The sequence below is a fragment of the Dromaius novaehollandiae genome, chromosome 12, assembly GCF_036370855.1.
Source record: "Dromaius novaehollandiae isolate bDroNov1 chromosome 12, bDroNov1.hap1, whole genome shotgun sequence".
NCBI classification, from domain to species: Eukaryota; Metazoa; Chordata; class Aves; order Casuariiformes; family Dromaiidae; genus Dromaius; species Dromaius novaehollandiae.
This window is the reverse complement of record NC_088109.1, coordinates 20923857-20948359: the sequence shown is the minus strand read 5'-3', so window position 1 is coordinate 20948359 and position 24503 is coordinate 20923857. Positions and strand designations below refer to the sequence as shown.

The 24503-nt window shown below is 43.5% G+C and overlaps 1 protein-coding gene across 10 annotated transcripts in view; it reads right to left on the bottom strand.

Annotated features, from left to right (window-relative positions):
- MITF (melanocyte inducing transcription factor) overlaps positions 1 to 24503 on the bottom strand; it is a 112151-nt gene that overhangs the window by 37175 nt on the left and 50473 nt on the right. For 6 of the 10 annotated variants that reach the window (XM_026110196.2, XM_026110245.2, XM_026110219.2 and 3 more), the window contains one exon: positions 10946 to 11192. In XM_026110196.2, coding sequence (XP_025965981.2) covers positions 10946 to 11192 — 247 coding nt within the window. Of the gene's footprint in view, positions 1 to 10945; positions 11193 to 11342; positions 11378 to 19765; positions 19895 to 24503 lie in introns of those variants that run through there. The other 4 variants (XM_026110226.2, XM_026110235.2, XM_064519184.1 and 1 more) reach the window with 3 other exon arrangements.

Below are 24503 nucleotides of genomic sequence, written 5' to 3'. Positions count from 1 at the left end.
AAGAAAAGGTGTAACATCCTGCAGCAAACTATGCACAATTCAATTTTCAGATGCCAAACTAGCTAAAGATATTAACAGTTCCCACTGTCTACAGAAATAAGGGTTTGTAGCACAGAGCAGGAAGGGGAGCAGAGTTTAATGCAATACAGTTGTGTCTTACATACCCTTGTAGCTGGGAAATTTTCCATGGAAAGCATACTCCAGTTTTACTGTGTAAGCTTTTTTACCATGCCAGTCTTGCTTGCTGAACAAGCTTATTACTTCCACTGGACTCCTGCGGTAGGTTTATTTACAAGAAACAGCCTGCCTTTCACAGACTAATAGTAATAACTTTTCACATGTAATAACTATTGCATACCACGTTCAACCGGTTAATAGTTTAAAGGTACCTCTCAGTCATCAGTTGGTAGAAATAAAACACAACACAAGCAAGCAGCATTATTAAAATAATGTGTCAAAACAGTTTCTAACACTTGAGTATTATCCTTGCACTAGAAAAAGGAATAGTCTAGAAAGACAACTTCTGCAGCAACTGAAGGTTTCCCCAAGAAATACAGAAACTCTTGGAAACGGCAATGCCATCTGCTGAGAGATTTTGAAAGTGCAATGCAGGGAATGACATACCCGAATATGTTCTCCAGTGCTTCAGAGCATTTCATGTACTGGTTTAATTACTTGAATATTGATATTCAAAGGCAAGCTGCTTCTGCTCAAATTCCAGGGAGGTGGGGGGGAAAAAGACTGCTTGAACAGGATAATTTACTCAAAAGCCTTCCAAGAACTAGCTGAGACTTCAGACTAGTGATACTGACCCAGGAAACTGAGGACACTAAGTCACAGAGGTCCAGAAAAAAATTTATATAACACTCCAGTATCTTAGAAAGAAAACTGTATGATCCAAGTAACCCGAAGTTGGCTTGGAATTTTATGTATTTGCTGGTTACATAACAACTTTGAGGAAAAAAAAATTGGCATTAGCTACACCGCTATCTTTGTTTTGAATAAGGTATGTGATTTTGTGCTCAGCATCACTACCAGCTTGAAAAGCCATGTAATTCTAAGTCAATTAGACACATATTACACAGCTTAAAAGTGTATTAACAAGTCTCAAAATAATAAATAGGTGGGGAACCGGTATCCAGCAGAAGCTCTTCTAGTGACAGCCTCCAGGGCTGAGCTGTTAGCTCAGCCTCCCTCTGTGCAGGCGTTTGGAGGCAGCAAGATATTCTTATCACTGATGAAAAAGTATTGCTGAAAACAAAAAACTGGCAACGAAAGTTTCACAGAACAACTGCTCGAAGGCTATGCCCATTTGACCACCATATTCTTTTAATTTACCCCTCTGACGAGCATATAAAAAGCAGGTACCGAGTTTCACAGGGTCCCAAGGAAAAGCAATGGAACAGAAGCTCCCCCGAGAATAAATGTAATCCTGCAAAAGGCACGCAAAAGGGATATCGGGAAGGAGAGCAAGGAAGATGTTTCTCCTCGTTTGCGCTGAAGCACTGTATCCAATTCTGCCCCAAAGCGCTGATGAATTAGAAGAGGTTCAGAGAAAGTGTTTTAAAGGATTCCAGATCTGGCAAGTCTACCATTAACTTCTGAGGGAAGGTACTCTTATCTATAAAAGAAAGAAAGAGAAGGAATTTTTTTTTTTTTTTTAAGAGATTTTTAACTGAAGAACAATACATGAATATTGCCTTAAGAAAACAAACCAGACGTGTTCTGTCCTCAGTTCTGGGACAATTTCCATTAAAAGCACTAAGGAGATGTGTTACTAAAATGGACCATTTTGGTCCAAGAACAAGCCATGAGGCTGGCACCCCATTTCCGAGGGATAAAGGGTTAAAGCAGCTACTCATTACCTCAACTGGACTATGACTACTCCAAAGCAAGTGCTGAGCTGAATTCCATCAGGCCACGCTTTCCTAACACAACCTGACATGCACCTCTTCAAGATCCTGGAATTTTTTTCTCCTTTCTGCTTCTTAGTAGTAGGCACTAGAAATAAACACACCCAAAAAGCCAAAATGTAATCCAAACAAAGTAACATTTAATTACTGAGTTGGGGGGAAAAAAAAGGACAACTTCTTAAAAAAAATGAGCAAACAAAACTCACCAGGTCCTTTGCAGACAACACAATCTTGTTTTTGTTTCAAGTTCATAACTTGGCTCTTAAAGTAGTTGATAATGAACCAGCAGGCATTATTTTAAATCAACCAGTTTTATTAAATGAGCCAGAAAGGAAAGAGGCAGGGCTAATTACCAACATTCCTTGATGAATTACCTAGCGGTGTGTGGTAAATCTCTGGGCGTCTTTGTCTTTATCCCCAAATTTATCCCTTACTTATTTCTCAAGAGGTTAAAGGACATGGGGCTAATTAAGGAACCAATCAAATGACAGACAGAATCATTCAAGGTAACGCTGGTTTTTACACTTTCAAGCTTTTGCATCTCTGCCTGGTACTTCTTAATCTAGTTTTTTTCTTTTTTTTTTTTTTTCTTAAATATTGCTGCTGGGGAGGGGGAGCAAAAGCGCTAATCTTGTCACGGTCAGGCAGGTTGAAATTGCCATGCAGTGCTGGGCAAAATGCTACATATTTGTAATTTAGCCAGTAAGAAATTCCTTAAGCCTCTCCTGAATGGCAGGAATGTCTCCAGCCTGTCACTTTGAATTCATTCACTACCCAGGTTCAGCGTCTCGGAGCACAATGCTGCCAGGCCAGCTGAAGAACTGAAACATTTCTGAACACGCGTAATACCTAAAGATTACTTTAAGCAGGCCTAAATTTTCACATTTTAAAAATTCACCCTCTATCAAAGCTGTCGACAGAGACCTAAACCTCCATGGAGTGCCCCGTCCCTCGGCGCCGTGGGTGGCTCTGGGCGCTGTTTTCGGCTGCAGGAAGCCGTGGAGCTTCGGTGACCACCACCGACCCTTCTCCGACGTTCTTGGCTCAACCAGGAAAGTGCAGTTAAGATGGGTTTTTAAACTGACATCGACTGCAAGAAGGACTTAATACAACCTGTTGGTGGACTGCAGGACCTCAATGCTTTCAATGCCCACAACCACAAGCACCTCCAGATCTGCGGGTTAGTTACTACTTCTGTGAAGTTCATCCTCCACAGCTCTGAAACAGCCTCTGACACACTGTGAACCACCTTTTCCCCAAGGTCTGATAGCTCAGCCACCAAAAAATACAGGCAGACAGCAACAAATCAGTGCTTTGCAGCAGAAATCGGAAAAAGCTAGCAAGCTCTCCTCGACTTTACGGCTATTACCGTGTCAGCAGGAGGACAGCAAACCCTCAAACAGACCTGCAGCAGGGTGTAAACAGCCAACGGCACCCTGAAAGGCAAACGACTTCCAGATAACCATGCAATTTTGTGCAAGTACATCCTTATTTCCTTCTCGCGAACAAATGCTATTTAAGTTAGCGGGTAAATTTGGCACTTCAGTAAGCCCACATAAAGTGCCACCGAATCCAGACTGTGGAGGTACTAGCATTCAGAGTCGCACCTTTTGCTGGCGGGGAACAGCTATGGGATAAATACGGCAATTCATCAGTTCCCTTCACACCACACTCAGTTATCTGGGCGCTCCGCTCCCAGGACTATTGCCCCAGGAAACATCCTAACGCCCAGCAGCACAATTCAGCAGCAGTATGGGCTGTCCTGCTCCTCCCTCAGCGTCCAAGGCTCTGGTTTACACCACAGGGACTGCAGCTGAAGTGCTGGAAAGATCAGATGATGGAAAGATCAGACATCTTCACCAGCAACAACATTTTGCTCGAGAGCTAGGCAACACACATTTGCATCCATAGGAAAAGGACAACTCAGATGAAGGGTGAAAACAGTTTTTTTGCACTCGCACTCAAGCACCATGATACTTTTACACAGAAGTACATTTCACCCTTGAATTCCATGCATTTTTTGATGTCTAACAGCCCCTATGTTAAGCAAGAGTTTATATTTTACCTCTGCACCTAACCACAGGCATCCAGCGCTAGTTCTTATTTTGGAATGGCTTTCAACCTAAGATTTAAGGCCTCAGCCAATGCTTTTACTTACATCAAGGCTTAGAGGTTAAGTCTAAAGCAGGTCCTTCATAAAGAAAAGCCTGTACTCAACTATAGAACCTCTAAAGTCTGCCTTAAGTTACAATACCAGAGTTTTAGAGTCATTGAGTAGAAGTAATCCTAGTTTAAAAACTGCATCTGTAATTCAGCAAGTCCTGGTTTGGCAAGTCTCTTCTCCAAGCTGTCATTTGCAAAGACATGCCACACTTACTTAACATACCAGCTCACACTACTATCTACTATTGTCAAGTTAGATTAAATTAGCTTTTAATCAGATAAGAGTGCCCACAAACATACATTTACTGTAGTATACGCTACCACACATTTATCTTGACATCCCATTGTTCCTGCTCTTCAGAATTGTAAAATAAGTCTCCTGTGCAACGAAGTTTTCTTGTAATTATTACACGAAGAACACAATTTCTAACTGCACAGACTTCTCCAGCAAGCAGAGAGACTACATTAACAGCATAGGTCGTTCTTCGTAGTAGGACACATTGCTAAGGGACCAGGAGGTATTTTTTGATACATGCCCATAGTCATTAACCTCACTCAGAAGGCATGCATGGCATTTCACAAATGAAGAAATACACGGTATCTGCTGCAAAGAGCTTATTGTGGCGGTGCATCTGAAATCTGAATGAGCAATGACATGAGGGCTAAAGCGAGAGGGCTGCCTGGTCCCCTGCGTTGCTCCAACCAGCGCCCACATTGCTGCAGTTCTGTCAATTCTGGAAAAGCCACTGAAAGCGGGAAGATAAGTGTGAACCACAGCAATTGCAGGGACTGCGTTGAGAGATGAATGGACCCACTCTGGTGTCAGCAGCCACCAGCCCACAATATCTCTCTGAGATGGGCAAAAGCTCTTGGAATAAACGAAGGGGGATTTTGAGGGGATTTTAACATCCTGAAAAGAAAATGTTATGTCACCTGCTGTTTAGGAGACCTGTTTATATTTTAAACCAGTAAAACGCTTGTGCAGGGCCCCAAAAAGATATCTGCATGGCTGCAGGTCCAATTCCAAGAAGCAAAGACCCCAACTGCAGGGCTCCACCCCAACCCTCGGGGCCACGCATGGATGTGCAGCAGCATCCGACATGACTCCCGCAGGCCAGCAGCCACCTCATCTCAGCTGTACCAAGTGGAAGCTAGGCTCCAAAACCCCGAGAAGTGAGGGAGCAAGAGACACGTGGGAAACCCGGCACTTTCTTACCGTGCTATTCATGAAGCATGCAAAAGTCACGAGCAGGGGGGAGAAGTAAGCAGCATCCTCTGGAGCAGTATTAGCACGCGTTAGTGCTGACCAGGATAGCAACCACACCGTTTCACCACACCCCATCCCTCCATCAGGCCTCGTACCGGGACCTGGGGTGACAGGTCAAGATCACGACAGCACAGCAGTCGCATACATGCGCCAACTGAGGGACATTAACAAATAACACACGGGGAAGAGACGTGCTCATCCTTGATCATCTGCCTCCCGCCTGCTCGGCAAAACATGCGGACACGGAGGTCAGCCGCCCACCAAGCCCTATTCTGCAAGACCTGGCAGCATTTTCCAAGTAACCAGATTTGCAATTCTGCAAAACGAGGCTGGCCCTGCCTCTCATTCCGCGATTCCCATCGGACACTGCTCCGATGCATCCCCTCACCTGGAAGGCGTACGCCTGCTAATAGCGGTCACAATTTCTGTGATGCCACTGGTGAAAAGGACTGCATTTTGGGCAGACAGGTCCAAGGTATTCAAGTGATTGTGTTATGCTTGTTCTGAACAACCGCCTTTATCCAGAAGTCAGGCAAAACAGTACAAACCATGCAGCATATATTACAAAAAAATAATTGTATATCTCTCAACAAGCAAATAAGTCTCCACACCTGCACCTTGCCCACCTCCCTGAATGTCTGCAAGAAGTTTACTTTCTGGACTTGTCAGAACAGGGAAACAGAGCCAATACAAGTTCTGTAATAAGGTAAGACTTCAAGAAAATACGCCTAGAAAGAAAGAAAAAAAAGAAACAAGTAATCTTCAAAGGAAATCCTTAACAATCCACATCTCAGTTCAGACTTCTCCTATCTGCAGAGCATCTTGAAGACTGATCAGAAAAATAGCTAGAGGAACTTGCAAGTCCTGTTTGGGAGAATAAGGCATGACGGCTGGTAATTTCAGCTGGCTTTAGAGTGACTCCTTTATTTTTTTTTTCCTCTGGATCTTTTAAATCCTGGGAAAAAAAATTTCTGTGTCTCTTCAAAGCATACAAAAGGGTGGTGAGCCCCATACCATCAGCATTGGTCTGCCCAACTGAAGAGGCTAAATCAGCTGCCTGGACTGATGGAGAACACCAAAAATTACCCTACAGACAAGGCTAGGACATCACTGCCTCTCCCGAAGGCAGCGGAGGTGCCATGCTGTTGCCAATAAGCTGGCCGGCAGGTAGATCCCTCATTTTACAGGAATCCTCCAAACTGCTGGATGGGGAAGAGGGGCTGGTGGCAGAGTCACGACAGACAGCTGCTGGGCTCAGCCGATCACATCACATCAGCAGTGGATGCTCCCCAAAGAGCTGTCAGCAGACGGCTGCCAGAACTAGAGGAGAAAAGCTAATTCTCCGGTATCAAGCAGGAAGACAGGAACACATCAAGTCTGCGACAGCAACGAGGAAGCCGATTAACAGAGCAGCTTTGCTGCAAACCAGCGGTGCGTTCTGTCGATTTCTCATAGCCAAACACTTCATAACCTTTAACAAATGTAGCCCCAAAAGTTATGGGAGTAATAGCAGCATTTTTTAAAAGATGCATGCACGACAAGAGCAGAAGGATTAAGGTAGAGCAGGTCTCGGTGATGGCAGGCAGGGACTGCCGCGGGCAGAGACACCGCCAGCTCCCGGGGAGCAGCTCTGCCTACCCGCCGTTAACATCGGCAGCGGGGCTTCTGCTTCCGCAGGCGAGGAAACCTGCTGTATACGGAAATAACCTCAAACACCAACAAAGGACCAGACTCTTAATAGCAAGTAATTACACAAAACTAAAACACGCCTGTATGGAAGAAGCCATTCCATAAAAGAGCCCCACACTCCATAAACCAAGACATTTTTAAGAAGGTTTTTTTTTGTTTTTTGTTTTTTTTTTAAATACAAAGAAGTTAATTCTTCGTACATTAGAAATGGATTCCGATCCAACGTTAAGCAAGGCTTGGAACTACTCCAACCACCAACACATTTTAAGTTGCATTCTCCTATTTCCAAGGCACAGCAAGAAATTGAACCGGAGCAGAAGCAAAGAAACCCCGACATCTCTGCAGCATTAGTCCTTGGCTAACAATACGAGACGGATGAGAAGATGCTCACAACTAAACCAGCCTTAATGGCTGTGAAACCAAAATCAGCTTTGCAGAAGTGAAATCCTTAACACATCCTCCTTTTGCTATTAGGTCCTAAGACCTGCTGTTCCAAATGCATTAGATCTATTCCTAGTCCACCTTTTAATTATGCTTTACAAAGCAACGCAAAATGTAAATTCCAACAGGTCATTTCCTACCATGCCAAGCTACATTACTAGACAGAGTAATGATGCAATTAAAGTTGTTACTCAAGTAGAGGAAATCCTATTTATTCATATGGCCATAAACATACCGCATTATGTAATTTTGAGATTCCAATGCAACGTGACAGATTCATCTGTACTGCTCTTTCTTTCTGCATCATTTTTAAATGGGCATCTTAAACATCTTAAACACAAAGAGAAAATGCAGACTCGTTAACATTTTTGGCCTCTTTGTAAGCTAGCCGTTCCAAACTACCATCCTCCAACATGCAAGTACTACTTTAACGCTGCAAGATATGGGAGAAAGGGCAAGTCGCATAGTGGAACTACAAAATACGAAAGGTGGACAAACTCAACATTTTTTTAATATAATGTTTTGCTAATACTTGGGGGGTTTTAATATTTTTAATGCTAAAAATATTTTTTTCCAGTTAAAAAAAAAAAAAAAAAAAAAAAAAAAAAAAAAAAAAGGTGCTACGTTTGGTCTTATTTTACCTGTGAAGTAATCTTCAAAAAGCTCGGTTTGAAAGAAAAATCACCTTGTAGTTGAACCTTTCTGAAAGTGTAAAAATCCCCTTTTTGTCTATCTCATTCTTTAAGGTCATTCAATCCACACCATCTGGATAATAAAATTACCAATTGTAGTTCCCTGTTCATCTGATAAAAGCCTCTGTATGGTTCTTGTACAGGAAATCTGTCTACAGCTAAAAAAACCCCAAACAATTGAAGTATAAAAAGTAATTCTAGGGAAATGATGCTACAGAGTTACTTAAGGTATAGCTGCCTGTCAGCCTATCTTGATACTAACACTAAAATCTCAGGATCTTCCTAGTCACCTTTCAAACCAAACAGCCCATTAAAAAATGCAAAAATCAAAAATACATCTGTGAGCCTTCCAGCAAAATCCTAGTCTCACAGAAACAGTGTTAAATTTTCAACAAGATCAAGATTTCAAGCTTGGAAGTTAGCTCTGTTTTCGGATTTTGTTTGTTTTGTACAGAACTAGTCAAAGTGGGGGTCTTTTGTTTGTTTGGGGGTTGTTTTGCTCTGTTTTTTTGTTGCTTTAAAAAAAAAAAAAAAAAAAACAGTAAGGACAAAAGAATGAAGCTCTAGCAGCTTCCATCCACCAGATACACAAGCAGAAAAACTATGCAAAGCAGTCTCTTCTCTCCTGCACAGGGAGAAAGCAAGAGGACTTTTTGGCTCATCTGGACTACAAAAGGGGTTTTTTTTTTTGTTTGTTTTGTTTTTTTGATAATTTTAGCTTTTACTTATGTATATGCAGATCACAGGTATAAAGATGTCATTTAGCTCCAGCAGGTAGCTCATGTCAATCACTGCCTTTAAAGTATGATCTGTTGCTAAACAAATTGCTGTTGCTAAAAAGCACTCAGTGCTAGGTAGGACTTTTAAGGTACAAGCCAGCTAAGCATACATGCACTTAATGTTTTGCTCAGTATGGTTAAGCATACTGTCACTTGGGCCAGCAAAGAGCGCAGAAATATGTTTCTTTTAGGGGCTTTTCTGCCCTCAGAAAGGGCTGGAGCTACTGCTTCTGCGATGCTGAATGAAGAGAACTGAGGTTCGGGTCCTCTGCGTGAGGTTCCCCAGCAATGCTCCAGCAGCTCACAGATCCACACAAAAATCCAATGAAAAGCCAGTTCCTCGTAACAGAATCTGTAATAACTGAGCATCACCTTCCAACTGCAGCTTCTTTGGCAATTTATGCCTCAGAAATAAGGGACCGCCTTCCTTCCTCTCTCTAGCATATAAAGATGGTTATAAAACAGACAATGCAGGGACCATTACTAATGTTGCTTCAGGATACGACAGATCTTTCATAATGACAAAAAACAATCCTAAAATAAAAAACTTTTCCGCAAGTTTTCCAAGAATGAAAAAGAAAAAAAAACCACCCCACCTACAACTCATGGTATAACCGATTAGGGTGAAAGGATGTATTTGGTCTTTAACTAAAAATATAACATCTGCTTATTTAACCAAGTGCATTACAAACAAAACTATTTCATATCATGTACGCATCTGCTAGATCTGAATTATAACACTGTTATAATTAGTAAACAACTTTAACAAACTCAGGACGCACAAGTGTTAGACAAAGAACAGTTTGTGTCGCAGGCGCTTTCAGAAGTGTTCCTTATTATATGCACATGCACACACACAAAATATTTCATACGTACATTTCCATTAAATATTAAATATATAATTCAAAGTTCATCTGCCTTCTTTTTGCTCCTAAATCAGTCTAACATTTTACTTATGATTTTGCTATTCCCACTTCTGCATTAACTTGGCACTGTCAGCACAATACCATAATGCATAAACCAGTCATGCACAGATTTGCCTTGAAATATTGAGCCTGCAAATCTGTCTCAAGACTAAATCTTTGAATGCATACCACTGATATACAGCAGCGAGGACAAAATACAACAAGCTACTAAAACCAAGTTCAACTAACTTCTTTGGTAAGAGTACGCTTACCAACAGAAAACAGTTACTAAGCATCATACTGTAATAAAAAGATTTAGCGATAATGTAGAGCAAATAGGCAACTTTTCAAAACTTTCATGAAATATTTCTTCATATTTTTCAGACACTCTTTACATTCTTTTACTAACACTTTTCCCATTGCTTCACTCTATTTGGACTCACCCTCTGTATGAAATTATCTCTTTTCTTACAGTTGTTCCAGTTTTTCCCAGTAATTAGCAAGCTACATCTCCTTTGACAGAGAGATACTAACAAGCTCCTACAGCTTCCAGTAGGACAAGGAATCCAAAGCTACTAATAGCAAACAAGTCATTTAAGCAAAAAAGGATTACGAAGGCTAGTCGCAAGAGGCTGGAAACTCACCCGTTTTTCAGATTAAGGCTTTCTGAGAAGGTCTTTTGTAATGAGTTTTGACTCCATTTTAAAAAACTATTTCATTATTTTCTTTAAAAATGGAGTATTGTTTTGAATACCTATTAACAATTTCTTCCTTTTGAAAATAAAAAAGTGCCAGAAACGCTCTGGAAAGTTTTCCAAAGGGAAAATAGGAGGGACATCACTTTTGTAACAAAACCTCCCTCCCGAGATCAAGGTTTAGAGGAGAGAGAGGGGAGGGGAAAGAAAAAAGTCACACAAACTGAAAGGGCTTTCCACTCCTTGGTATCAGGATACCAAATTAAGCTACAAATTAAGCCAGACCGCAGCTCATTTGCAAAAGTTTAGCTGCCATAAACGCTTGCAACAACATCCCTGTTACACAAAGTGCATTCGATGAGCGAGAGCTCCGAAACGGAGAGGCGAAGACCCCGACGTACCTTGAGGACTTCCATTGGGACCTGGGTGGCGGGGGGCAGGCTGGTGGGCACGCTGACGTTGATGGCAGGGGTCTGGCTGACGGGCACGCGCTGCTGCATGAACTGGGCTGCTTGCTGCTTCTGCTGCTGCTCCCGCCGCTCCTGCTCCTGCATCTGCTCACGCATGAGCTGCTGCCGTAGCAAGATCCGTGAGGTCATGCTGGAGGAGCTTAAGGGAGGCTTGGAAGCGCCAGGATGCTCGGAGCTGCTGTGGGAAGACCAGAGACAGACGGCTCAGTTGCCACCATCAGGTTGGAGACCACTCCTGCGTTCGGGGTCTGCAGCGCTGCACCGAACACGGGACAGAATCAGCACCGACACGCTGCCCCGCGCAACGGGCAACTTGGAGCCAACCTACCGCAGGTACTCAGCAGCCATGTTAGGCTGCCTTAACTGGACTGCAGCTACCACTTCCAAATGCCGACACCCAGCTGTAAAGAGCAATTTACCATTTTCAAGTTTTACTGCAAACATCCATGAGAAAAACAAGCGTTCTCCTATTCCCATTTATAGACTATCTAATTGTTCCCTACTTCAGATTACTTCTAAGAAATACAGGGCTGTACCAAGTCTAATGACAGGTAGAGCTAACACTCCAGGCCTAATGATCCCGCTCAAAGACCAGAAATTTTACTACCTCTTCCAAGAAAGCACAGTGTAACAAAAGTTCAGTTATTTTCTCCAAAACGCTACCTCAGGGTGAGATTTGCTGGTGGCGACATTGTTCACAGCTAGAAACCCGACCCAAAAGTGCAAGTCCCTCCTTCAGGCCCACCCGCATCCACCAAGAGCAACGGGGAACCACCACGGGCAGGGTGAACCACGATGAGGTGTGACTGAAGTCAAGCCCTTATAAAGTACATTGGCCTGGCCAGAATATAACACAGCATCTCTTCACCATGCAAGAGCCATTTCTAAACCACCGGCAGCAGAACTTTTCACCAGGTAACAAATGTGGAACATGTGGCAGAAAACACAGGGTTTGCTATAAACTACCGGGACATTTTCTGAAACCATCACTTGTTAGCCCTCAAGAGCAAGAGTCCATTCCAAAGACACTTCTATTGTGTCATTAAGACAGAATAATTAAGGTACTTAAGCAACAAGCTACATGTTCTCCAGGGGAAGTAAGGACTTTTGCCAGAAGCTGGTTCAAATACACGACTCCATACGTCCACATGAGAATGAGCTGCAGTGCATATAATTCAAAATATTTCATTTCTGACCCTGAACGGCTGCAGCTGATTGGGTGGGAAACGCATGACAGCGGCAGAGCTGCTATAGGAGGGACGGGCGTATGATGCTATAGCAATACACAGCTACGCCCGTGAAAGCCAACAGGAGCCACCGCCGCCACGGGCCTGCCAGTTTTGTGTAGGACCAAGGTCAAAAACAGTTCATAGCAGAAAAAAAAATATATATATATATATTCCATATATAATATATATATTAATATATATATATATATATATATATATATATATATAAATATATATAAATATATATATAAAAAGAGTGGAGCACACTTACTTTTAGAAGTGACCAAACTCTGCTTTTCCACACATTTGGGGGGCAGGGAAGGCGAGGGAGGGAGGGAGGGAGGAGACAATCTCGCTATTTAAGACCTGTCAGGTTGAAACATTCACAGAGACACTGATCCTTTTGATAAAACAAGAGAAAACCTTTGTGGTGAAACTAATGCAGCTGTGGAATAATCGCACTAATTAGCTGCTCAAGACAAGTCATTGACTGTGATACTCACAAAAACCACCCCCCTTTCAATTAACAGCCAAGCACTAGCACATCTGAACCCAGCCGCGCGTTCCCTAGCCGCGCCGGGGTCTGGAGCACATCTAACCCGCTTGCGCGTTTCCACACCGAGGAGGTCAGCGATTTCCAGGACTGATGAACTTACAGACGAGCAGAAGCAGCGCTGAAATGCTGCTTTTAAGACAGACCATCGTGTGCTGTTGGCCTCCTCGTAGATGCCTGATGCACCAAGCTGGCAACCCGGCCCTGCCTCCCACCTTCTGTCATTTTGGACTCTTTCTCCTCCTCCCAAAGCCAGGAGTGCTGAAGATCCCAGAAAGATCCTTCCCGTATATAAAAACTTGGGGGAACATTGGGGGGGGGGGGGGGCGGGGGGGAAGGAAGAAATGGCTTCTAGGGCCTTTTCAAAGGGTCCCTGCCAGGAATTTCATCTCACTCACACGACGACTGTACCTACTCATGCCACATGGCTCAATGTGTCTTCACAGCTTTCAGGTAACTCGGGGGCCTACTGCTGGTAAAAAATAGTTAACGAAAGCCCTCAACTATTGCATCTTTAGAAAAAAAACAATAATCCCAGAAGATGCTATTCTGCCAAATTCTTCCCCAAAGAGCACAGACTCTTCCAGGGTATATTTCTTTTGCAATTCTGTTTGATATTCTAATTATTCACTAGAATACAGCTTATATGTGATGAGCTATATAAGGGATGGCCAGACAATGTACTTTTTAAACAAGAATCAAAAGGAAGGTGGAGACTTATTCTCATCCACAACACTAGATTTTGGGGCCCGATGAGGGGAAAGAAAAAGCTTCCAAGGAAATTACAGAACATTCTGTTCATCCATCAGGAACCAATGCAGTTGCAATGCAATATAGCGAGTTCAGAAGATGCATCATTCTGTTATTTGCACATATAATGATTTTACGTAGTACAGAAGCCAGTAAGATCACACGAGAAAGGAACTGCCTCGCGTTACAGTGCACACATTGGAGAGCACGCACTAACAAACGCTCCAGCACACAGACTTTTTCTGTTCCCATTTGTTTTCCAGCCATGAGCAGCTACTGCCAAACCAGTTTCATTCCAACTGAAACAACAGAGCACAAGCCAACAGGTTGCTTCTCAGAAAAATTACATTATTGCAAGAGAAAGAAAGCCACTAAAAGTGTTCAAATCCTTCCTACTGCATTAGCACAGGAGGGTGCTGGACAAATGCAGGCCTTTGCAAGGAGAGTGAATTAGTAGTTATAGCACAGAAGCAAGTAATTTCTGATCTTTGTTACTCGGGAGAACAGCACCTTCTCTGCTACGGCGTGTCCAACAGGAACCTTTGGATGAAGAGAGGGGAGACGGCTCCGTGGATCTGGGCCCCTGCCTTTCTGACAGGCAGTGAGCTTTTTTGCAGAACTGCATTGCACTCCAGCTGCTTCAACCTTGGTGCCACGTTACGTTTGGGGGGCCAGAAGCAGGCTTGTATTGACTGTATGGGCAAGCTAGTGGTGGCTAGATGGTCACCATCAATTGCAATCACTGTTACACACACAGTCATCCTGAAGGTGAGCTGCAGGCTTTACTAGTGCAGAATACAGCTAACCCCTTCATCTGCAGGAATTTGATACCAGAGCTCATGCAGAAGAAAGGTCCGAGAGCAGGCACTTGTAGCACCACGGCCAGGCAGCGAGGCAAGCAAGATGCCACAAGCAGAAAACCTTGACTCAATCTCCCGTGCAAGTCCTGAGCAGACTAGAGTCTTCCTTACTTGCAGAAGGATGAAATCAAGGTTGTTCTCCTGTACATATCCCAGGCCATACTGCCTAGAAAGGCAAAGAAAATCCATGTTCCTTCAGCATATTTAATGAAACTCACTTGCTTTTCTGACCTATACAGAAATTTTAGGACACACTCGGCAGCAGGGACATGCAAGCCCTGAATACACAAGTGCTGGCAGCAACATGCTATCCACTACGACTAGAGCTAGTTACATCAATGCAGCCGAGTTTAAATAACACTTTTATCTACAAGAAACGTGTTCTAGATCTGCTCTATAATGCCTTCCTGCCTGAAAAGATGCTCATTTCACAAGCACTGCAAATAAAACTGCACCAGCCCAGAACAGTTCTTGCCACTCAGATTTCTTGTTATTTATCACCTGGGAACCGCGATGCCCTTTCGGAGGGCCGGGCTGTCTCACCACATTTAACACTTCAGTGGCATTCCTTCCATTCGCTGTAATTCACCAAAAGCAGCACAGATCAAATGTGGAAACAGAAAACTGTTTGAAAACTCCCACAGGTATTTCACCCTTCAAGCCTGAGCCCTGCAAAACGTGCACCGTCTTCTCTCCCAACCTGTGCTCCTCATTCAGCTCTTCCCGTCAACTGCAAGGGATGTGCTGCAAAGCTCTCCAAGATCGCACGGAAGATAGCATAGGTTTCGCCACCACCTAGTCTCAGGAAGGCACACGTGAAAAGCCTTGCCAGAAACTTTGTTTTTCCAGCAAAAAAGCAATGAAAAACATTTTATGTCAAAGGCTTAATCAAGAGAGCTTTGAAGATGCATGCTTTTAAAGCTCCCTGGCCTCGTAGTAAGGCCGTGAAGTGCTGCGGCAGAGGCAGCTAGTCTCGTTACGGAATAAGGCGAGATATTACCGTAGTGTGATCTGGAATCCAGACACACTGACTCGGAACTCATACACGAACTGATTCACCCAGGGATTATGTAAAGTCAGCGACGACACACGCAACAACAGCTTGATGCACGATGTGATTTAGATACTTCCTGCAAACATGGCTTATGGATATCATTTAATTGCTATAAATGAATGACTCCTGCTTTTAATTGACATATGATTAAACCGGTTATGCATTAACAGTCTAATAAGCATAGTATAATACAGAATAAGAGTTATTAGTTATGAATATCCCTTCATAATTAATTTAATCTGCACATGATAACATTTTAATAAAGAAATTTAAATTACGTATCCTTCTCCAGAAGCGTGGGAAATGTTAGCTACTGTGTGTGTATATTAAAATGCAAACGGTTGTTGCATAATAAAAGACAGTGTATTAAAAACAAGTTTGATTTTGTTGCTACCAAAATAGAGAGGCCAAACATTTTTGAACCTAATCCACCTTTCCAGACATGTACAGATGACTTTATTTGTCACCTTGGACAAAAAGCCAAACCAGCCCTTTTGCTAGTCAATTGTGCTTCCAGAATTTGCAGACTGGCTGAACAAGCTGTCTGGCTTACACATATTGCTTTGCATTAGCTATATTTTCTCTAAGAAACTTCTCTAAAAATTTTAAAGTGGAAAAAATGTTTACCCAACTCAGCTTTACTTTTTAATTACTGTTTTGGAAAGAGCACCTTTTTTGAAGAAAAAAGCAAAATCTCTAATATAGTATTTTAAGACAAATTACAATAGTTAAAAATCCAAACCAATTCCTGAAACCTAAAGCTTTTCCAAACAGTTCTGACACACAAAGAAAACTCTTTTCCCATCGCTGTTCCATATTCAGGCAGCAGACATGAGGTATTTTGCTTCAAATAGAATCTGACAAATGAATACCCAAAACATTTTGGCTAAGTGCGTGCATAGCTGACTGACCCGTCAGAGAGTGATATCCAGGAGAAGACATTCCGGTGCTCTAAGTAGCCCAATAACCTGAGGACCACCTTTACCTGCTGCACATAGAGTTTTTAAGTACAACCATACACTTTCTTTCCAGGGTGTCCTATAACCTTTACCCAGAAAAGAAGCTCTTGAGAGCTTTCTTTGCTGTGGCATTTTCTTTCCATTTATTTTGCTTTGTCTGAACTAGAATTTGATGAAGTTCCATGTTTAACAATTACAAAGGCTTGGCAACTCCCTCACATCTCCCCAGCTGCCTCCCTCAAACACTTCCATACTTCTTTCATGGAGTATATTCCTTCTCCCTTCTACAAAACTTTCAATCCATACAGCCTTAACCTACTCAGGGCGGAGAGGGGGGAAGAGGAGGATCATTACTACCGTGGTGTATTAAACTACTGGTTTCTCTTGAAATGCAAGAAGATAGCATTGTCTGGATTGCTCCCTGATGAGGAATAGCATCAGACTGGATAGCTCATCAGCTTTCCAAACTTACAGCTCCAGGTTCTTTAGACAGAGATAAAGAATCAACTGAAATGCATTAAAACAAAACACCACCAAACAAAACAAAACCAGAAAATAACATCTTGAGAGAGCAAAGAGTGCAAGATCTTCTCGGCCACTTCCCACTACAAGCCTACAGCCAGCACATTTCCTCACGGCTCAACCTTTTCTCCAGGAGCAGACCTTTGAACGAGAACATTAAGAGAGGTGAGAAGGTGATGCCTGATGAGCAGAGGGGAGACAGAGGGCTGGTCTGCTGGAGCTGCTCCCTCAGAGCCAGCCAGCACCCATTTCACAGGCAGGACCTTCATCTACTCCATACAAAGTCTCGTCTATTAAAAGAAGTGCAGTAAAAGCACAGATTTTTACAAGACTGGAAGGGAAAATTTTTTCCAGAAGCACTACTGTCATTGCAAGATCTACTGCCCTACTACAAGCAGGAAAATGGCACACCAGAGAAGGATATTGCTCTTCCTCTGTTCACCATGCTTTGCCAATTGCTTGTTAACGGGTTAGTCCAGAGAAATAAGCCAAGAAAAGCAGAATATTTAGGACCTCAAAATATCCAGTGAGCTGCACCAGATCTTTGAGGTCAGAGCTAAGAAATAACACAGTATTCAAATATTTGTGTTCAGTGCCTTATGCGTATCCCATTCATAGTTATTTATAGAGATGAGAAAACCATCCACATTTAAGTATCTGACATTAGCAAGAAAGCATCACTCTTAATCTTTAAAGCAAGTAGATTAAAGGTTCCCAACATTACAATTCAAATACTCATCCTGACCCCCCGCAGGCATTATCAGCAGAGTCTAACACACTTCCCATTCCAACACTCCTCCTCCTCTACAGCCACTGTTTCCCTCAAAAATAGGCTGATTTGTACAGATTCTGCTTTTAGTCTCTCCACAATGAAGCGAAGCCTCAAAGATGCTTTTTTTGTTGCAAGTACTATATCTGTGGCTGAAGCCACAAAGCCTCTAGGAGCGTCTAACCCAGCAGCTTGCACTGCCGCTTACTACAGAGACGGAGGGCAGAAAGGGTGACACACCAGAAAAGAAGGCAAAAGAAAAATGAATGCAAGAGGAAGCCAGATATTAAAAAAAACACACACCCCACGCACAACTCTTCACCCCTATCTTCAGCCAAAGCAAGGGATTCAACGTACAAGAAAACTACTACAGCGTTTTCCCTGGAGCACTTTGTACTTCATTCCTAAAACTTAATAATTGATTGGGGGTTGCAGTGACACTTCACTCAGCCACCCAATTGGCTGGCACAGCTTAAACTATCAACGTAAAAAAAAAAAAAAAAACTGCTGGCACGCTCTTACGTCCTTTCATGCCAAGGACAGAGCAGTAAACCGACCGAATTACATAAATGGCGGAGACCTTTATCAACCTTTACTACAAAGCAAGGACTGCGTTTCAAGCTTCTATATTAAACAAGGTTTCTGCCTTTGAACACAACATGCTGCCTGCTGTTTTATCTGCTCTATCATCAATGCAAACATTTTTCTCCCCTTCCGACGCTTTCTTATCCTGACCTACACCAGTCAGGATCTTCTCTCCTGCAGCAATACCGTCTGACCTAGGCTAAAGATGCACCCGCAGAACAACTTTCAGTGCACAGGAGTATCTACCCGAATGCATTGAGAGCATCTGCTCAGGAAGGAAGGGAAAAAAGAGGTGAGCATCCACCACACAAGTCTTAAACAGATCAAAAGGCAGTTCTATAACTATCCTGGATCTAATGGTTGAATTAAAAAGAAAATTAATTTATTGGATACATCTGCCCCCCCCCCCAAAAAAAAAAACACACACAAACTTAATTTAATCCTCAGCTATGAATTTTCCATCCAAAACTGCTAAATGGTATACAGGTACTTAAAAACAAAAAACAAAAAAAAACCCAAAAAACCCAAAAATCTAAGTAGCTGTTCACCATTTAGTAGTTTTCCATTTTTCTTCCTGTCTCTAAAACGCACCTTCACAAGCTGCTGAACATAATGCTTGCTGAACTTAATGAAAACCGCTCTCATGACCCAGGAGCACTCGGTAAATAATTATTAAGCTCTGGAGGTGGCTTTTGCATGAGTTTTGACTTAATAAAATGCTATAAGTTGATTTGCTTGAATGCCCCTTTACTCAGGGACACAGCTCTCGGTATAGCTCGGAAAGCTTGATCGCCACTAGATTAAGTAACAAGGAAAAACTAAAGAGGTTCAACCTAGAAGCTGCAAAGGTCACGCTTTACAATTCTTTACTACTGTTTCTGTTCGAAGTGGGATGAATAATTGTACACCTAGAATATCCTCAGAGACTTCTATATATAGTGGCTAAAATAATTACTATGATGCAACAAGTATTTTTATGCCCAGTCTTAACCAAGGGAGAGGAGGAGAAAGACCTAGCGGGGACAGGAGAGGGGGGACACCATGGGGAGCTCTGCAAAGGAGACAGCGTCTTCCATGTGCTCCGGTGTTTTTGCATTAATAAAACATACGGATCCGCGTCAAAAATATGAACTCTGTGATCTTGTTATCTCAGCCTGCGCAGTTTGTATTCCACAAAAATCCTCCATTAGCCCCAAAGTGTTTGTTTGCTATGAAGTTTCAGAAGGACTAAGAAAAAAAAAAAGAAAAAAAAAGAAAAAACACACCACAGGGGAGTATTTTATAAGTTTTCCCCTCCTAAAAGGTCGCTCTCATTATCTCAGCCCATCAGACACAGCTGCTGCTGCTTTGCAGAAGATAATGACCAGCTCCCAGCACGGTATTTTCAACTCCCAGCACCAAACCGCCATCGCCACCAATCCGTCACGCACTCTGCTCGCGGGGCCGTCGCTCCAGCAGAGCGTCACTTACAGGCAGCAGCTTTCAAAGGAGCACGGCACCAACATCTGAACCCCGAGAGCTTCCATCGTCCCCCCACCACCCCCTTTCCCTCCGAGGGCTTCTGCCGGACGCCTCGGCGTGGGAGTCAAGCGGGCGCCGGCAGGGCCGGTGTCTCCAGGGGTGGCTCCAGATAAGGCCCTGGCAACGCCAATCCCTGGGGAGCTGCGCCGGCCGCCGTGCCGGCGCCGCAGACCTGTTCAATCCAGCACCTACCGAGGAGAAGGGGGTGGACGCGACGCGACGCCTGCTCCCAACGCCACCACGCAACGGCTCCAACCCGGCCCAGAAACGCCGGGCCGGGCCCTCACCAAGTCTCGCTTCACCGCGTGAGAGTGTCGCGCAAGCCGCTGCCCGAGGCAGACGGATGTGTCACAGCGAGGCCCGCGGGAGGTAAAAATAAAAGCGCGGGACTGAGTCATAAAGCTCTGATTTGCACCACGGACTTGCGCTATCCCAGCGCACAGGCAGCAACAAACACAGGGATCCGTGCGGACAGCATTCATCCCATTCATTAATTAAAACGGGTGCGAGGAGCCCATTAACGCCATCAGAGGAGGGGATAAGAGCCGTCCGTGATGGCACGGCTTGCTCCAGGTCTTTATCACCAAGGAGGCTACGGAAGGGGACGGTGCAAGACGAGTCTGCTGCTGGGATATTAACTCCTTCGTATTCAGAGCTGCCCCCAATGCCCCCCTGCCCGGGAAAGCCGTGTGCGTCCCTGGCCGCATGGAGACCGTGGTGCGACCACATAAACTCTCCACCTATCTTCAGCTCTGTTCAAAAGGGCAGAATCCCTCAAGCAGAAAATAAGCGAGCAGATAAGACACCTATAAACACAAAAGTACTTCAAGAATTTAGAGAGTAGCTAACGGCATTACTAAATATTGGTTTAGTGTTCTTCCTTAAAATTTCAAAACCATTGCAATCTTTGAAAAGATAGTACAGCCAAAAAACAAAAAAAAAAAAAGCAGAGGCCAATTTGCCTTTCACTTGCAAGACTTCACAGTCACCTTGTTAAAAAACTTTCTGAACCACTTCAGACACTGCTTTCCCGTTATCAGTACTTCACCTTTCTAAAGAACTCCACATGCATTTACAAAACATTTTGCAACAAAAAGCCAGATAGCTAGAACAACCAAAGCGTGATAAAATAAAAAGCGAGAAGATAACACTCTACTAATAACTTCTGTAGTTCCCGATTTTGTAGTATAGAATTTACCTTGTTTTATCTGGGTAAATAGAGAAGATAATACTGTCGCCATGGGGGAAGACAAAGTATGATCACTGTAACTACCCAAAATCTGACTTCACATCACTTTTTCATTATACCTTGAATTAGAAAGTGACATTTTATCTCTTTAGGCAGTAGGCTTGCAAGTTTGTTTACACAGGCAGCCCGGCTGAAAACAAGATTCAACATGTTGCACATTCACAGCTTCTGCCCTTCGTTCCTCTACTCACGGTCTCTCCGAGCTAAAAAGCCACCACGCTCCTCAAGGCTGACAGTAACTCAGTAATTCATCATCTAAACCCTCTGCTCGGCCTAGATTTTCTGCTTACTGACTTCACTCGTTACACTGGTATTTAATATTTTGCGAAGAACATAAGGCAACTCCAAATCTCATCTCCCACAAGTGACACCCTCGGTCTGGTACGCTGAGCAAACAGGATCTTAAACAGCAAAAGAGAAAGTGTTTATGGAAGATTTGCTTTAAATGATTAAAGAACCCCAGCAGTCATAACGAAAACCACAAAGCAAATCCAGTGCTCAATACGCAATGGGTCTGTGCTATCAGTACATACGACTTACTCATTCCAGTGAATACTATGCTGCGAGGGGAAAACAATCCCCAGCACATTACCGGGACAACTCTAACATTAAAACCATCTCGGAGAGGTATTATGCAAACTTATTTCAGTCTCTGGCTACAGCACCAGCTGTTCATTACAGGTCCTGATGAGGGAACATTTAGCAACTTTCCCTTCCAATAAAGGAACCCTGGACCATAGAAACCAGAATTCCTCACAATCCATAAGTTGTGAACAAACCTCAATGTTAGAGTCCTTAAGCATTGTTTGCAGCTTTTACGCTTTTTTGACTAATGGTAGAAGAAGTGGGGAAAAGAGGATGGTTTATCATGAAGGCTGAACTGTTGTGGTGGGGAAAGCCTTCATTCAGCAACAAGTTACTTTACCTACTATCCAAATATTTACACTGCAACTGTGATTTGCAGTTATAGGACAGGAATATTGGTCTGTCTTGCTGCCTCACAGCACTGGCAGTAAGGTGGGATCCACTCCAGCTGCCCATGTGAAAAAGCATTACTGAAGTTCAGAAGCTTGCTGAGACCAAGCAAAGTGACAGTCGTTCACTGGAGGAACCGCCAGGCTGCAAACAGCTAACGAAGAGATGGCCTTCAGTTCTCCTGCTTCTTCGGCCACTTCACATGGCCAACAAAATCCCATGACACAGGGTCATGGCTTCCGGAGAAAACAAGCCCAGCAGGCCATCGGCTAGCGGTGGTATCCTGCCATGGGACCAGCAGCACCCTCAGTGTAGCCCCATGCTGCAATAAGGTCCCCTTGTCCCAGAGCCCATCTCCTTTCCCTCCGGACGCTGGCCAGAAGGCTACCTATCTGAGCATCCTACCTCCAACAACAAGGCGACCAGGGAGCAGTAGAAGAACAAGGCAAGCACGTAAGGAGACTTCCGAGTAAGTGCCCAAATCCCAGCCATTCCCAGTTCAGGGATTTCCCAAAATGGGTATGGTTTCTGTGCGCTTACAACCCTTAAGTGTACTCTATGGGTCATGTCAGTCTCACCTCAGACCCTGCTCTGCAGCTAGCAGGCACGGCTGGGGGAAGGCAAGCCAAGTGTTGATTAGAGGACCTCTTCATCTGCTGTGTAACAGCCCTAACCTCTATTTTAAACCCCTGACATCTATATGAACTGCAGTCTTTCACAAAAATATGTTGTATTGATTTAAAAGCTGGAGTCCTGGGGAATTCAAATCTCCAGGGCCTCTGCTGGCAGTTCCCCCTTCATCCCTTTTCAACAAGAAGTTCTGCACCTTGTTTCTAGTCAAACTTTCATGAACACCAGGGGAGAGGGAAAGGGGAAAATAACTATACAAACTAATTATACTCAGGGTCACATGCAAGTTAAAGAAATACCAAGCCAAAAACATGATACAGAATGAAGCCTCATTTAAAATCAGAACATGCAAGCAACATTTATACATCCTGATTTTGCAAAGTGCCAAAATACATTAAAAAGATTTTTTTTAAAACCTATTCATAAAATACCACCCTGCTCATGCACTGCCTTAACTTCATTTTGGAACCATTCCCTTCTGCATTTGTCCTACGTTGTGTATAAAAAAAAACATGTGCTCTGCTCAAATAGAGGGGAGGGAAAAAACCTTCAGAAAGAACTTTATTCTTGAATCAAATAAAGTTTTAAAAAATTAATGTAGCTGCTGCAGTTTTAGAAAGCCTAGAGTAAAACTGTCCAGTATTCACCATGTTTTGCAGAGTTTCATGACAATTACATGAGTTATGCTGTCCATACGACTTGCTCAACCAGATTGTGGCAGGAATACCACTTCTTACTTTTCAAAATACATACAGGTACAGATTTCCTTCTGAAATAAGCAGCCAACTCGAGAGTTATTTACACGGCTTTTGTTAGTCCCTCTTAGTGTCTTCTGCATTGCCAGAAGTATACCACTTGCATAGCTATTTCTATTCAAAGCTACAGCTGTATTTGCTGGGGAACTACTGCAAACTCCCAAATCATGTAAACAGGGGAAAGAACCAGAAAATGTTTCACTAGACTCTGAAGCTCATATCTGCTTTTAGTTACTGTGACACAAGATAAAGAGAAGCAGTTTATCGCTAATAAAACCTGCAAAGACTGTAAGTCAAGTCTGAATTCCCACAACAGGGTCTTGTTTAAATTTATCTGGTTTATTTAGCATTCATGGCAAAGCACCTGTGGGACCAACATCGTGGGGCAGCAATTCACAAATTCGGTTATTTCGGACTGCATTAGACGACCATACAACGCTACGCTCATCAGCCAGGTAGACAAACTCTCAGCGAAGCCTCCTGGAAGCACTGCACAGCTCCCAACCTGCCAGCGCCCAGCAGCCAAGGGGAGCCCTGATGTCCCCAAAGAGCCCCGCGATGCTGGATCTCAGCCTGGAGCGCTCGCAGCTGCACTCCCGCGCGGAGCGAGCACTGGGCAAACCTGCAAACTTGCATAAACGTGTCCGGCCTGTGGAAAAGCATCAGCTTTTGGATTTCTTTGCATCTTGCTGGCTTCCAGACATCCCGTTTCTTGCTTTCACACACTAGATGGAGCTTCGCCTCCTCTTTCACCCAGCCTGCCGGCTCCAGCAGTGCTACTCGCAGACCCTTGCGCGTTGTGGATAAAAAAGGTAAAAGGCAAAGGGCAAGATACTAACCTCACTCAAAATAAACAAAACACGCAGAACTGCTTCATGAACACCATGCTATCAGGTGGGCATCAGGGCTTTAACTGTGCCAGAACACTGCAGTAGAGTTTTCAAAAAAAGGTAACTCCAACTCCATGCTGCAATTTCTACCAGCCCTCACAAGGCCCTAACTTGAGTTCACACCTGAAAAAAAACAAGATTTTCTTGCTTTTTATCCCCTTACAAAGGGACAATATTTAAGCTCTATA